Source organism: Pezoporus wallicus, unplaced genomic scaffold, assembly GCF_028554395.1.
Source record: "Pezoporus wallicus isolate ANWC-B61680 ecotype Strahan unplaced genomic scaffold, APGP_CSIRO_Pwel_v1 contig_4131, whole genome shotgun sequence".
In the NCBI taxonomy this organism is placed as follows: Eukaryota; Metazoa; Chordata; class Aves; order Psittaciformes; family Psittacidae; genus Pezoporus; species Pezoporus wallicus.
The window spans coordinates 12,032,714-12,045,614 of record NW_026641950.1 but is presented as its reverse complement, the minus strand read 5'-3'; the positions used below and the strand labels follow the sequence as shown (position 1 = coordinate 12,045,614).

The window sequence follows — 12,901 nt, the reverse complement described above, 5'->3', positions numbered from 1 at the left end:
GGGGCTCTGACCCGGTATTCCATAGGCAAAGCAGGACAATGTGGGTTTTGGGTGGTTTTGTCCTGTTCTGGGGGGGGGTTGGGGCTGTTTTTTATCCCGTTTTGGGGCTCTGACCCTGTATCCCATAAGAGAAGGAGGAGAAGGTGGTTTTGGTGTGGTTTTGGGGTGGTTTGGGGTTTTTGGGGGTGTTTTTGTTCTGGTTTGGGGCCATTCTGGGCTCTGACCCTGTATCCCGCAGGAGAAGCAGGACCAGGTCGTTTTCAGCTGGTTTTGGGGGTGTTTTGTGGCTGCTTTGGGGCTCTGACCCTGTATCCCACGGGAGAAGCAGGACAAGGTGGTTTTGGGGTGTTTTGCCTTGGTTTTGGGTGTGGTTGTGCGTGTCTCGGAGTGTTTTTGTTCTGTTTTGGGTCTATTTTTGTGCTCTGAGCCTGTATCCCACAGCAGAAGCAGGATAAGGTGGTTTTGGGATAGTTTTAAAGTGCTTTGGGGGTGGTTTGGGGGGGGGGGGGGGGTTGGGTGGTTTTGAGTTGTTTTTGTCCTGGTTTGGGGCTGTTTTGGGGCTCTCACCCTGTATCCCATAGGAGAAGCAGGATAAGGTGGTTTTGGGATACTTTAAAAATGCTTTGGGGGTGTTTTGGTAGTGGTTTTGGGCTGTTTTGTGTTGGTTTTGTCCTGTTTCGGGTCTGTTTTGGGGCTCTAACCCTATATCCCACAGGAGGAGCAGGAGAAGGTGATTTTGGGGTGGTTTTGGCTTCTTTGGGGGTTTGCTTTGGGTGTTTTGTCCTGGTTTTTGCCTGTTTTTGTCCTGTTTTGGGTGTGTTTTGGGGCTCTGACCCTGTATTCCACAGCAGAAGCAGGAGAAGGTGTGTTTGGGGTGGTTTTTGGGGTGTTTTGGGTTATTTTTGTCCTGTTTGGGGGCTGTTTTGTGACTCTGACCTTGTATCCCACAGGAGAAGCAGGACAAGGTTGTTTTGGGGTAGTTTTGGGGCTAGTTTTTTTTGGGGGTAGTTTTTTTGTAGTTTGGGGCTCTGACCCTGTATCACACAGCAGAGGGGCTGGGTTTAGGTCGGTTTTGTCCTGTTTTGGGGCTCTGACGTGTGTCCCATAGGAGAAGCAGGACAAGGTGATTTTGGGGTGTTTTGGGGTGGTTTTGGCCTGTTTTGGGTCTGTTTTGAGGCTCTGACCCTGTGTCTTATAGGAGAAGCAGGACAAGTTGGTTTTGGGGTGGTTTGGCCTGGTTTTGTCCTGTTTTGGGGCTCTGACCCTGTGTTCCATAGGAGAAGCAGGACAAGGTGGTTTTGGGGTAGTTTTCTCCTGCTTTGGGTTATTTTTGGGGTCTGTTTTGGGGCTCTGACCCTGTCCCATAGGAGAAGCAGAAGAAGATGGTTTTGAGGTGTTTTCGGGCTTTTTGGGGTTTTTGGAGTGTTTTTGTCTTGTTTAGGGGCTGTTTTGAGGCTCTGACCTTATATCCTATAGCAGAAGCAGGAGAGGGTGTGTTTGGACTTTTTTGGGGATGTTTTGGTTTGTTTTTGTCCTGTTTTGGGTCTGTTTTGGGGCTCTGACCCTGTATCCCACAGGAGAAGCAGGAGAAGGTGATTTTGGGCTGGTTTTGGGCTGTTTTGGGGTTGGCTTTGGGTGTTTTGTTGTGGTTTTTGTCTCATTTTGTCCTGTTTTGGGGCTCTGTCCCTGTATCCCACAGGAGAAGCAGGACAAGATTGTTTTGGGGTGTTTTTGTTCTGTTTTAGGTCTGTTTTGGGCCTCTGACCCTGTATCCCATAGGAGAAACAGGTTTTGATGTGTTGTGGGGCTGTTTTGGGTGTTTTGGAGTGTTTCTGTCTTGTTCTGTGTCTGTTTCGGAGCTCTGACCCTTTATCCCATAGGAGAAGCAGGAGAAGGTGGTTTTGGGGCTGTTTTGGGGGATTTTGACTGTTTTTGGCCCGTTTTGGGGCTGTTTGTGGGCTCTGACCCTGTATCCCACAGCAGAAGCAGGACAAAGTGGTTTTAGGGTGGTTTTGGGTTGTTTTGGGGCTGGTTTTGTCCTGTTTTGGGGCTGTGACCCTGTATCATACAGCAGAAGCAGGACAAGGGTGTTGCGAGGATAAGTGAGTTGAGAGTCTGTGGGTGAGAATTAAGGGGCAGGCTGGCAGGGGGGATACTGTTGTGGGTGTCTGTTACCACCGGATCAGGGTGAGGAAGTTGACGAGGCCTTCTACAGGCAGCTGAGAGCGGCCTCACAGTCACAGGCCGTGGTCGTCATGGGGGATTTTAACTTCCCTGATGTTTGCTGGAAGGACCACTCGGCAACCCAGCCACAGTCCAGGAGGTTCCTCCAGTGTATGGATGATAACTTCCTCCTGCAAATGGTGGATGAGCCGACCAGGAGAGGAGCGCTGCTGGATCTCATCCTCACTAACAAGGAGGATCTGGTCGAAGCAGTAAGGGTTGAGGGCTGCCTTGGTTGCAGCGACCACGAGATGGTGGAGTTCAGGATCTTGTGTGGCAGGACTAGTAGAATAGCAAGTAGAATTGCAACCCTGGACTTTAGCAGGGCAAACTTTGGCCTTTTCAAGCAATTGCTAGGGGAAATCCCATGGGCAAGGCTGCTTGAAGGTAAAGGGGCCCAAGATAGTTGGTGGACATTCAAGGATTGCTTTTTCCGTGCTCAAGATCGGAGCATCCCGACACGTAGGAAGTCAAGGAAGAGGGCCAAGAGACCTGCGTGGCTAAATAGGGAATTGCTGGGTATGCTCAAGTGGAAGAGGAGAGTTTACAGGTCATGGAAGGAGGGGCTGGCCACTTGGGAGGAATATAAGGCTGCTGATAGAGGATGTAGGAAGGCAGCTAGGAGGACTAAGGCCTCCTTAGAATTAAACCTGGCGAGAAGGGTCAAGGACAGCAAAAAGAGCTTTTTCAAATACATGGCAGACAAAACTAACACCAGAGGCAATGTAGGCCCACTGATGAACAAGATGGGTGCCCTGGTGACAGAAGATACAGAGATGGCAGAGTTACTGAATGCCTTCTTTGTCTGTGTCTACTCTGCTGCGGGCAGTCCTGAAGAGCCCTGTACCCCTGAGACCTTAGATGAAGTCAGGTCAACGGAGCGGTTTGCCTTAGTCGATGAGGGATGGGTTAGAGATCAGTTGAGCAATCTGGACATCCATAAATCCATGGGTCCAGATGGGATGCACCCGCGGGTGCTGAGGGAACTGGCAGAAGTCATTGCTAGACCGCTCTCCATCATCTTTACCAAGTCTTGGGAAACGGGAGAGGTGCCTGAGGACTGGAGGAAAGCAAATGTCACTCCAGTCTTCAAAAAGGGCAAGAAGGAGGACCCGGGTAACTATAGGCCGGTCAGCCTCACCTCCATCCCTGGGAAAGTGATGGAACACCTTATCCTTGGTACCATCTTAAGGCATATCAAGGATAAGAGGGTTATGAGGGGCAGTCAACATGACTTCACCAGGGGGAAATCATGCTTGACCAATCTCTTAGCCTTTTATGAGGAAATAACACGGTGGATGGATGATGGCAGAGCAGTGGATGTGGTCTACCTTGACTTCAGCAAAGCATTTGACACAGTCTCCCACAGCATCCTCACAGCTAAATTGAGGAAGTGTGGACTGGATGATCAGGTAGTGAGGTGGACTGCGAACTGGCTGAAGGAGAGAAGCCAGAGAGTTGTAGTCTATGGGGCTGAGTCTAGTTGGAGGCATGTAACTAGTGGAGTGCCTCAAGGGTCAGTACTGGGACCAGTATTATTTAATATATTCATCAACGATTCAGATGAGGGAATTGAGTGTACTATCAGCAAGTTTGCTGATGACACTAAGCTGGGAGGAGTGGCTGACACGCCAGAAGGCTGTGCTGCCATCCAGCGAGACCTGGACAGGCTGGAGAGTTGGGCAGGGAATAACTTGATGAAATATAACAAGGGAGAGTGTAGAGTCCTGCATCTGGGCAGGAACAACCCCAGGTTCCAGTCTAGGTTGGGGAACGACCTGTTAGAGAGCAGTGTAGGGGAGAGGGACCTGGGGGTCCTAGTGGACGACAGGATGACCATGAGCCAACACTGTGCCCTTGTGGCCAAGAAGGCCAATGGCATCCTGGGGTGTATTAGAAGGGGGGTGGTTAGTAGGTCGAGAGAGATCCTCCTTCCCCTCTACTCTGTCCTGGTGAGACTGCATCTGGAGTATTGTGTCCAGTTCTGGGCCCCTCAGTTCAAGAAGGACAGGGAGCTGCTGGAGAGAGTCCAGCGAAGGGCAACAAAGATGATTAAGGGAGTGGAGCATCTCCTTTATGAGGAAAGACTGAGGGAGCTGGGTCTCTATAGTTTGGAGAAGAGGAGACTGAGGGGTGACCTTATAAGTGTCTATAAATATATAAAGGGGGAGTGTCACGAGGATGGAGCCAGGCTCTACTCAGTGGCAAACAATGATAGGACAAGGGGTAATGGGTACAAACTGGAACACAAGAGGTTCCACTTAAACTTGAGAAGAAACTTCTTCTCGGTGAGGGTGACGGAACACTGGAACAGGCTGCCCAGGGAGGTTGTGGAGTCTCCTTCCCTGGAGACATTCAAAACCCGCCTGGACACATTCCTGTGTAACCTTATCTAGGTGTTCCTGCTCCGGCAGGGGGATTGGACTAGATGATCTTTCGAGGTCCCTTCCAATCTCTAGCATACTGTGATACTGTGATACTGTGAAGGGGGGACCTGATCTCTCTCTACAACTGCCTGACAGGAGGATGGAGCCAGGAGGGGCTGGGCTCTGCTCCCAGGGAACAAGGGATGGGACAAGAGGAAATGCCCTCAAGATGCACCAGGGCAGGTTTAGATGGAGATGAGGAACAATTCCTGACCCAGAGGGTGCTCAGGCATTGGAACAGGCTGCCCAGGGCAGGGCTGCAGGCAACAGCCTTGCAAGAGTTCACAAACCCTATAGAGGAGGCCTCAGTGCAATGGGTTAGTGGAGGCCTTGACACGTGGTTTAAACAACCACACACGGCAAGGGAACACTTGGACTGCATGAACTTAAAGCTCTTTTCATTTTTGTTCTCCCTTTTGCTTGGCAAATGAGAATAAACTGTGAATTCTACCCTTCCACTGAATGAAACTCCACTTCTTAATGGTGTTGTTAAATTCATTAAAGGCTTTAAGAAAAGGACAAAAACACCTTTAGCAAGAAAAACAGAGATGATAGCAAATAAGTGCGATGCCATGCAGGCAGTATTTTTAGCCTTTGATGGACAAAATGATTTCCAGCACCATACACCTCATTTCATTTTAGACAGCAAAGAATTTAAGTGAAATATGGTACTTGTGTGAGCTCTGTTATGAATGAAGGCACTTTGTAAGCGTTTTAAGATGTGATAGTGATGAATCCCCACCAAAGGGCAGAAACTATCAAGGAATTCCCATCAACTGCTCCACACCTTTGCTTTCCATTCCCCTGTTGGCAGCAATAGAAGCCATGATCTCCATGGCAGCCTGATCACAACAGAGCACAGGAGCTGTGGTGCTGTTCAGCAGCCTTTAGACCTGATACATGGCAGCCCTTGGCAGCCTGGAGCGATGGCATTGCCTGCCCTGCTGTCTCTCCTGTTGCTGTCCTTCACAGAGAGCTGAATGGTGATGGGCAAACACAGTATACATAAAACACCCCAAAATACATCACTGTGTGCATTACCTCAGCCCATAGAGCTGCAGCCACTGCCAGGACCATGGTGAAACCTGGAGCCATGGCTGAGCTTTAGGGCTATCCTAGAGACACATAATAACCTAGGCTGGAGGGAGAAGGTCCATGGCTGGATTCAGTTGAGTAAGGATCTAAGTGGTTTTCTCATTTCTTAACAACACACAACTAACAGGCACCCAGGGTGAATCGGCTGAATCCTGCTTTGTTCCCAAAGCTTCCTGATAATTCCCTGGTTATTATTTAACCCAGCCAATGGTTGTTTTCCTCCTGAGCCTTGGGCAGAAGCAAGGGCAGAGGTTTCTCTCCCTCGCTGGACCCTATGTCAATGTTTGACTGCTCTTACAGTGGGGTTTTCCCTCTCTCTCTGTTTCTAACTGGAATTTCCCATGCTACACATTCACAATAGGAAATCTGAGATTTACCCTCATCTGCACGATAAAGCACATGGAGAACTTGCAGATGGCATCAAGTCAAAAAGAATGTGACACCATTAATTCTTGTATGCATCCTTTCTCTGTTTCTAAAATCATAGAAGCATGGAATTGTTTGGGTTGGAAGGGACCTTAGGGCTCCTCCAGCTCCAGCCCCTGCCACAGGCAGGGACCCCTTCTGTTAGCGTAAGAACTGACACATAACCACCGGGATGGTTATATGAGGTGCTTTATTGAGGCGCCGGCAACCAGGGGTACGCACCCAAATCTGGTTCCGACTCCTGTCACATCGCGTTCGCAATTTATACACTAAAAATTTCGTAACTAATACATATTCAACGCAGATTACATCATTGACTAATACATATGCATCAAAGATTGCTACATCAATCTGTTACGACATCAGCCTCTTCTGCGCTTGCGCCGCCCCCTCTGGTGGTCGCCCTGATGAAGTAAGGAGTCTTCCTCAGATGAAGTAAGAAGTCTTCCTCAGGTTGTCCTTTTCACCTTTCCTCTACTTGGCCAGGTCCCAATCGTCTTCCGGACATTAGCATTCTCTTATCTTCACCAGGATGCTTCTGGTATGCCCTTTTTGGCTATCTTAAACTTAGGTTCTGCTTGGGTAGAGTTTTACAATACATACACCCATACTCCCCTCACCATATACATTTATGTTAGCTCTTGCTACCAAGACTACCATTGTATCATGTAATTACAGAGTAACTATGATACAAAACGGCAAAGTTACAACGTCTTCTAATACACAAAGCCTCACTATTGATTTATAAATTTCTCAAATATAATCATTTTACTATTTTAAATTATTATTTTATTGTAAAAACTTCACCCTCTCTAACAAGACCAAACCAAGACAGCTCTATTTCCAGTTAACCTGGAGACAAGAAAACAGCACTCAATGCTCCTGGTTCTTCCCATACATGAATTTACACAACAAGGGGCATCAGAACCTCAGTGCAGGATCTACTCATTTGAAGGCCTAATCTTCAGAACCTTTTCAACCAAAGGGAAAACCCATAATTTGCTTGCTTCTGGGTCTTTCTTAACCTAACAGAATATTTGTTTCACCCAGTTCCAGCTACAGCTAATACTAAGAGCCAAAAAAGAGTGTATCTCCTTACCTATTTATGAGCCAAGGTCTCATTACAGCTAAGGAGACTCAGGCCAATGCAATCAGCAGAGCTCATTCAGATCTCTTCAGCTGGAGCAATGGAGGTGTCTGCCTTGCAGTGAGAGGCATGAACCCCACCAAATCTCCCTCAACAATAAAGGGAGCTGATGGACCCAGTAAACACATAGGGGTGACATGGTGCATTGCAATTTAAGGAGATAAGTGCTTCCCCAAGGACATTTGAGGTGATTCCTAAATCCAGTCACTAAGTACCCAAAAAGGGGAGGTAGCTCCTACCCAGCATTTGCTCAGCTGCCTTTAAACCAGATTTAACTACAATGAAAGCAGCTCCACCTGAGAGTGGGGAGCTAAAGCCATTAGGAGCTCCTCAGCAGGAATGCCAGAAGCCAGCCACCTCGTTGCCTGCTCATCATGACCCAGCAGGAAGATGCATTGCAATGCTGGCTGCTGCTTCTGCTTCCTAGAACCTCATGTGGTGTTTGCTCTGCTCTCATGATCAGATGATAACCCCATTGAAGGCAGTGGCAGCCCTTAGACACAGCAAACCACTGGTTTCCTTTAACACACACAACAAGGAGCAAAAAGCTTTTGGCTTTGAGAGCACCACCTCCGAAGTGAAACCACAATGAGCAGAGCGAGAGGGTTGTAGCTCTTCCCTGTGAGGGTGCTGAGGCACTGGCACAGGGTGCCCAGAGAAACTGTGGCTGCCCCATCCCTGGCAGTGTTCAAGGCCAGGTTGGACACAGGGGCTTGGAGCAAGCTGCTCCAGTGGAAGGGGTTGGGGTTGGAACTGGGTGAGCTTTAAGCTCCCTTCATGCCAACCCATTCCATGATTCTATGATTTTAGAAACAGAGAAAGGATGCATACAAGAATTAATGGTGTCACATTCTTTTTGACTTGATGCCATCTGCAAGTTCTCCATGTGCTTTATCTTGCAGATGAGGGTAAATCTCAGATTTCCTATTGTGAATGTGCAGCATGAGAAATTCCAGTTAGAAACAGAGGGAGGGGGAAAACCCCACTGTAAGAGCAGCCAAACACTGAAATAGGGGCCAAGAAGGGTGTGAAACCTCTGCCCTTGCTTCTCCCCAAGGCTCAGGAGGAAAACAACTGTCATTTGGGTTAAATAATAACCAGGGAATTAGCAGGAAGCTTTGGGAACAAAGCAGGATTCAGCTGATTGACCCTGAGTGCCTGTTAGTTGTGTGTTGTTAAGAAATGAGAAAACCACTTTGATCCTGACTTAACTGAATCCAGCCATGGACCTTCTCCCTCCAGCCTAGGTTATTATTGTGTCTATGACATCCCTAAAGCTCAGCCATGGCTCTGGGTTTCACCATGGTCCTGGCAGAGGCTGCAGCTCCATGGGCTGAGGTAATGCACACATTGGAGTATTTTGGGATGGTTTATGTATGCAATGTTTGCCCATCACCAATCAGCTCTCTGTGAAGGAAAGCAACAGGAGAGACATCAGGGCAGGCAATGCCATCGGTACGGGCATCCATGGGCTGCCACACAGGAGGTCTGAAGGCTGCTGAGCAACACCACAGCTCCTGTGCTCTGTTGTGATCAGGCTGCCATGGAGATCATGGCTTCTACTGCTGCCAACAGGGAGTTCAAAAGTAAAGGCGTGGAGCAGTGGATGGGGATTCCTTTATAGTTTCTGCCCTTGGTGGGGATTCATCACTATAACGTCTTAAAACACTTTCAAAGCACCTTCATTCATAGTAGTGGTCACACAACTTACCATATTCCACTGAAATTCTTTGCTGTCTGAAATGAAATGAGGTGAATGTTGCTAGAAATCATTGAATGAGGTTTGTACATCAAAACCTAATAATACTGCCTGCATGGCATCACACTTATTTGCTGTCATTTCTATTTCTCCTGCTAAAGGTGTTTTTGTCCTTTTCTTAAGGCCCTCAATGAATTTAACAACACTGTCTAGAAATGGAGTTTGATCCAGTGGAACGGTAGAATTCACTCTCTGTTTATTCTCATTTGCCAAGCAAAAGGGAGAGCAAAAAGGAAAAGAGCTTTAAGCTCATCAAGTTCAACCGTTCCCCAGCACTGCCAAGGCCACCCCTAACCCATGGCACTGAGGGCCTTGTCTATAGGGTTTGTGAACACTTGCAGGGCCGGTGCCTGCAGCCCTGCCCTGGGCAGCCTGTTCCAATGCCTGAGCACCCTCTGGGGCAGGAATTGTTCCTCAGCTCCATCTAAACCTGCCCTGGTGCAGCTTGAGGCCGTTTCCTCTTGTCCCATCCCTTGTTCCCTGGGAGCAGAGCCCAGCCCCTCCTGGTTCCATCCTCCTGTCAGGCAGGTGTAGGGAGTGATAAGGTCCCCCCCTTATCCTAAGATGAAGAGAACTGCACACTTGTAGTTGTCTACTTGTGTCTTGATTAGGTGAAATAAAATACTAATTAAACAATTAGGTGAAATTAACTACTAAATATAATTATCAAAGTTTGGAGAATGAAATTATTTGTATTCTCAATCACATCAACCACTGCATCATGTAACTCTGCTTGCAGAAAACCCCAAAACGTTGTTCATACTTAACAAAACCAGAGCATCTCCCCCAGTATATCCATTCTGTCTGGTCCTAAACTTACAACAATAAAGATCATTTTATTTTTGTGAGCTTCCTCAAAGCCTCCTTCACCTCCTTATTCCTCAGGCTGTAGATCAAGGGGTTCAGCATGGGAGTCACCACGGTGTAGAGCACCACAGCCCATTTATCTGCTGCTCTTGAGCTGTCTGAGCTGTGGAATAAATACATAAAAAAGGATGCCCCATAGAGGATGCTGACAGTGGTGAGGTGGGATGTGCAGGTGGAGAAGGCTTTGCGCTTGCCCTCAGCTGAATTGATGCTCAGGATGGTGGCGATGATGGCCACATAGGAGAGCAGGATAACCAGGATGCTGGACACACCAAAGAGAGATGCTGCAGTGGTCAGGATGATGTGGCTGAGGGTGGTGTCAGAGGTGGAAAGTGAGATGAGAGGGGAAATGTCACAAAAGAAGAGGTCGATGGTGCTGGAGCTGCAGAAGGACAGGGTGGACATGCTGATGGTCTGTCCCACACCATTGGTCAGCCCCACGAGGCACGAGCCAGTCACCAGCTGGAAACAGCATTTTGGGGACATGACAAGGGGGTACAGCAGGGGATGGCAAATGGCCACGTAACGGTCATAGGCCATCGAAGCCAGCAAGAAGTACTCGGTCATCCCAAAGAGATCAAAGAGAAAGACCTGAGCCACACACCCAGCATAAGCAATGCTCTTCTTCTCTGACATCAAGTCAACCAACATCTTGGGGGTGATGATGGTGGAAGAACAGAGGTCTACAAAGGCCAGGTTGCCCAGGAAATAATACATGGGGGAGTGGAGGTGGGGGCAGGCCCTGATTAAGATGATGATGCCCAGGTTGCCCACAATGGTGACAACGTAGGTGAGCAGGAAGAGCAGGAACAAGCAGACCTGAGTCACTGGGTCCTCTGTGAAGCCCACCAGGCTGAACTCGGTCACTTGGGTGCAATTGCTTTGTGCCATGGGCTGGGTGGTGCTTTGTGTGTGAGCTCCTGGCTGGAGGTTTCTTCTCCAAGAGGCAGGGATGTCCCAGGTGGAAAAGCCTCTGTGTGGTGGGAGCTGCTCAGAGACAGTCCTGCAGGATGGAAAGGGAGAGTTCAGGCACAGCTCAATGAGGAACAGGTTGGTGAAAGTCATGTGCTAGCACAGGTAGAACAAAGGGGTGCTCAAGCAGTTAAACACCATGGCACAACGCGGTATGTGCTCCTCTGGCTCCCCTTGAGATGTTGATCAATGACCCCTGTGGAAAGCAGTGGGGAGGTTGCACACCCAAATATCTTTACCTTAGTGCTGCACTTCCTTGACTGCATTCCTGCTAAGCCTGGGGCTTGGGAGTCCATCTGGCTCAACCTGGAACACAGAGAAACGTGGTGCTTTCACAGTGCAGAGTTCATCCTTCATGCTCTCATGGACACTGGCCAACCACCCGCTCTTTCCCTCTTTGTTTGGGCTTCTTCCTAACTGGAAACTGGAATGAGTTCCTGACCTATGGAAAGTGCAGGTTGCCTGGGGTTTGGAGCAGCCTGCTCTAGTGAAAAGTGATCCTGTCCATGGCAAAGGGCTCCAGATGCATCACCTCTGATTTGCCATCAACCAGAACCATACTATTAACCTGTGCATTCTTATACAGACGTTGAGATTGGTTTCCCCTCCCTCCTGACACACTCTGTCAGATCTAAAACCTTTTCATGGTTCTTTAACCTGTTCCTTGAGTCTTCAGTAGAAATAGGGTTCAAGAAAACTTTTCTTGAACACATGCTTTGGGGGAAAAAAAATCATCTTTTGGAGCTGCCTCATCTCAGCAATGGGGAGCACCCTGAATGTCCTGTACAGGAAGGCTTCTGGTGCTCATCCAGGAAACCTTTGTGCTCAGAGGTGAGGAAACCTCCTGAGGGTGTTCTCCACCAGGGTGATCTCCAAACCTGCCTTCTCAGCAGCAGCATGGGGAGCACACAGCACAAGCAGCTCCTTGGGAAGCCCAGAGCATCATCAAGAAGCCCACAACCCTGCAGTAGGACAGGAGATGGAAACAGGAGCTGCTGCTTGTTGGCAAGAGAGAACCACAGGAGAATGATGGGCTGGAAGATGCTGCCCCTCACTTACATCTCAGCTCTGTCTCTGCTGCCCTCCTCATGCTCTCGGAGATGGATGTGAAGATGAACGTGTCTGGAGCTGTGCAGGGAGCCTGGGAATGAACCAGCATCAGCAAACCCCCTTCCTATTTCAAGTGATGTGGGGATGTGGGACTGTGAATCTCTTTGGGCCTCAGGAGGTGACAAAGCCCAAAGCAGGTCATTATCTCTTCTCTGTGTTGATTAGTTTGGAGAAGAAATGTACCCAGAGGAGATGACCTCAGCTTGAGCGAGCAACAGGGCTTTGGGCTCCCTTAGAGCAAAGCACAGAACAAGCCCACCTTTGACATCCACTTTTGGAGCATTTTTGAAGCAGTTACAGCTTCACAAGGGCCATGGTTGACATTATCATGGCAGGGAGATGAGGGGAACCTCGCCAGTGGGAGCTGGTACCAGGGTCCCTCACCAATGCCAGGCACCATGTGCAGTGAACCAGCTTTCCACCCATCTTCAATTCCTTGTACTCAAACCATAGCTCACAAGTTTGGCTGCAAAGGAGCCAACAGAAGATCGTGGTGACCTTGCTAACGGTGAGGTAAATGCTGTCCTCTACCTCTTGTCCAAGCAAACATCAATGCTCACATCACCCAAGGCACTCAGGTTGGTCAGGAATAACTTGGCCTTGGTACCTCCGTGCTGGCTGCTCATGGTCACCCTCCTGTCCTTCCTCTGCCTGGACAGGGCTTCCTGGGGAATTTGGATCTTCACCTCAGTGGGGACGGAGGCAGCCCCAGTCCTTGTGCTCTCCTTGATGATGACATTCACCTTCTTCCACCCATCGTGCTGGAAGCACAAGAGACAAAGGAGAGAGCCTGAGGGAGCGGTGCCCAAAAGTGGAAGGAAGGAGATGGGGAGGAACAGATGAGGAATGTGGTAAAGGATTTAAATGGGCAGCACC

At 48.9% G+C, this 12,901-nt stretch overlaps 1 protein-coding gene across 1 annotated transcript; it reads right to left on the bottom strand.

Moving 5' to 3' along the window:
- Positions 1 to 9,907: 9,907 nt before the first annotated feature.
- Positions 9,908 to 10,834, bottom strand: LOC130608298 (olfactory receptor 5G3-like). The gene has a single exon (XM_057426138.1). The coding sequence runs from the start codon at positions 10,832 to 10,834 to the stop codon at positions 9,908 to 9,910; it is 927 nt and encodes a 308-aa protein (XP_057282121.1).
- Between the last annotated feature and the right edge of the window lie 2,067 nt (positions 10,835 to 12,901).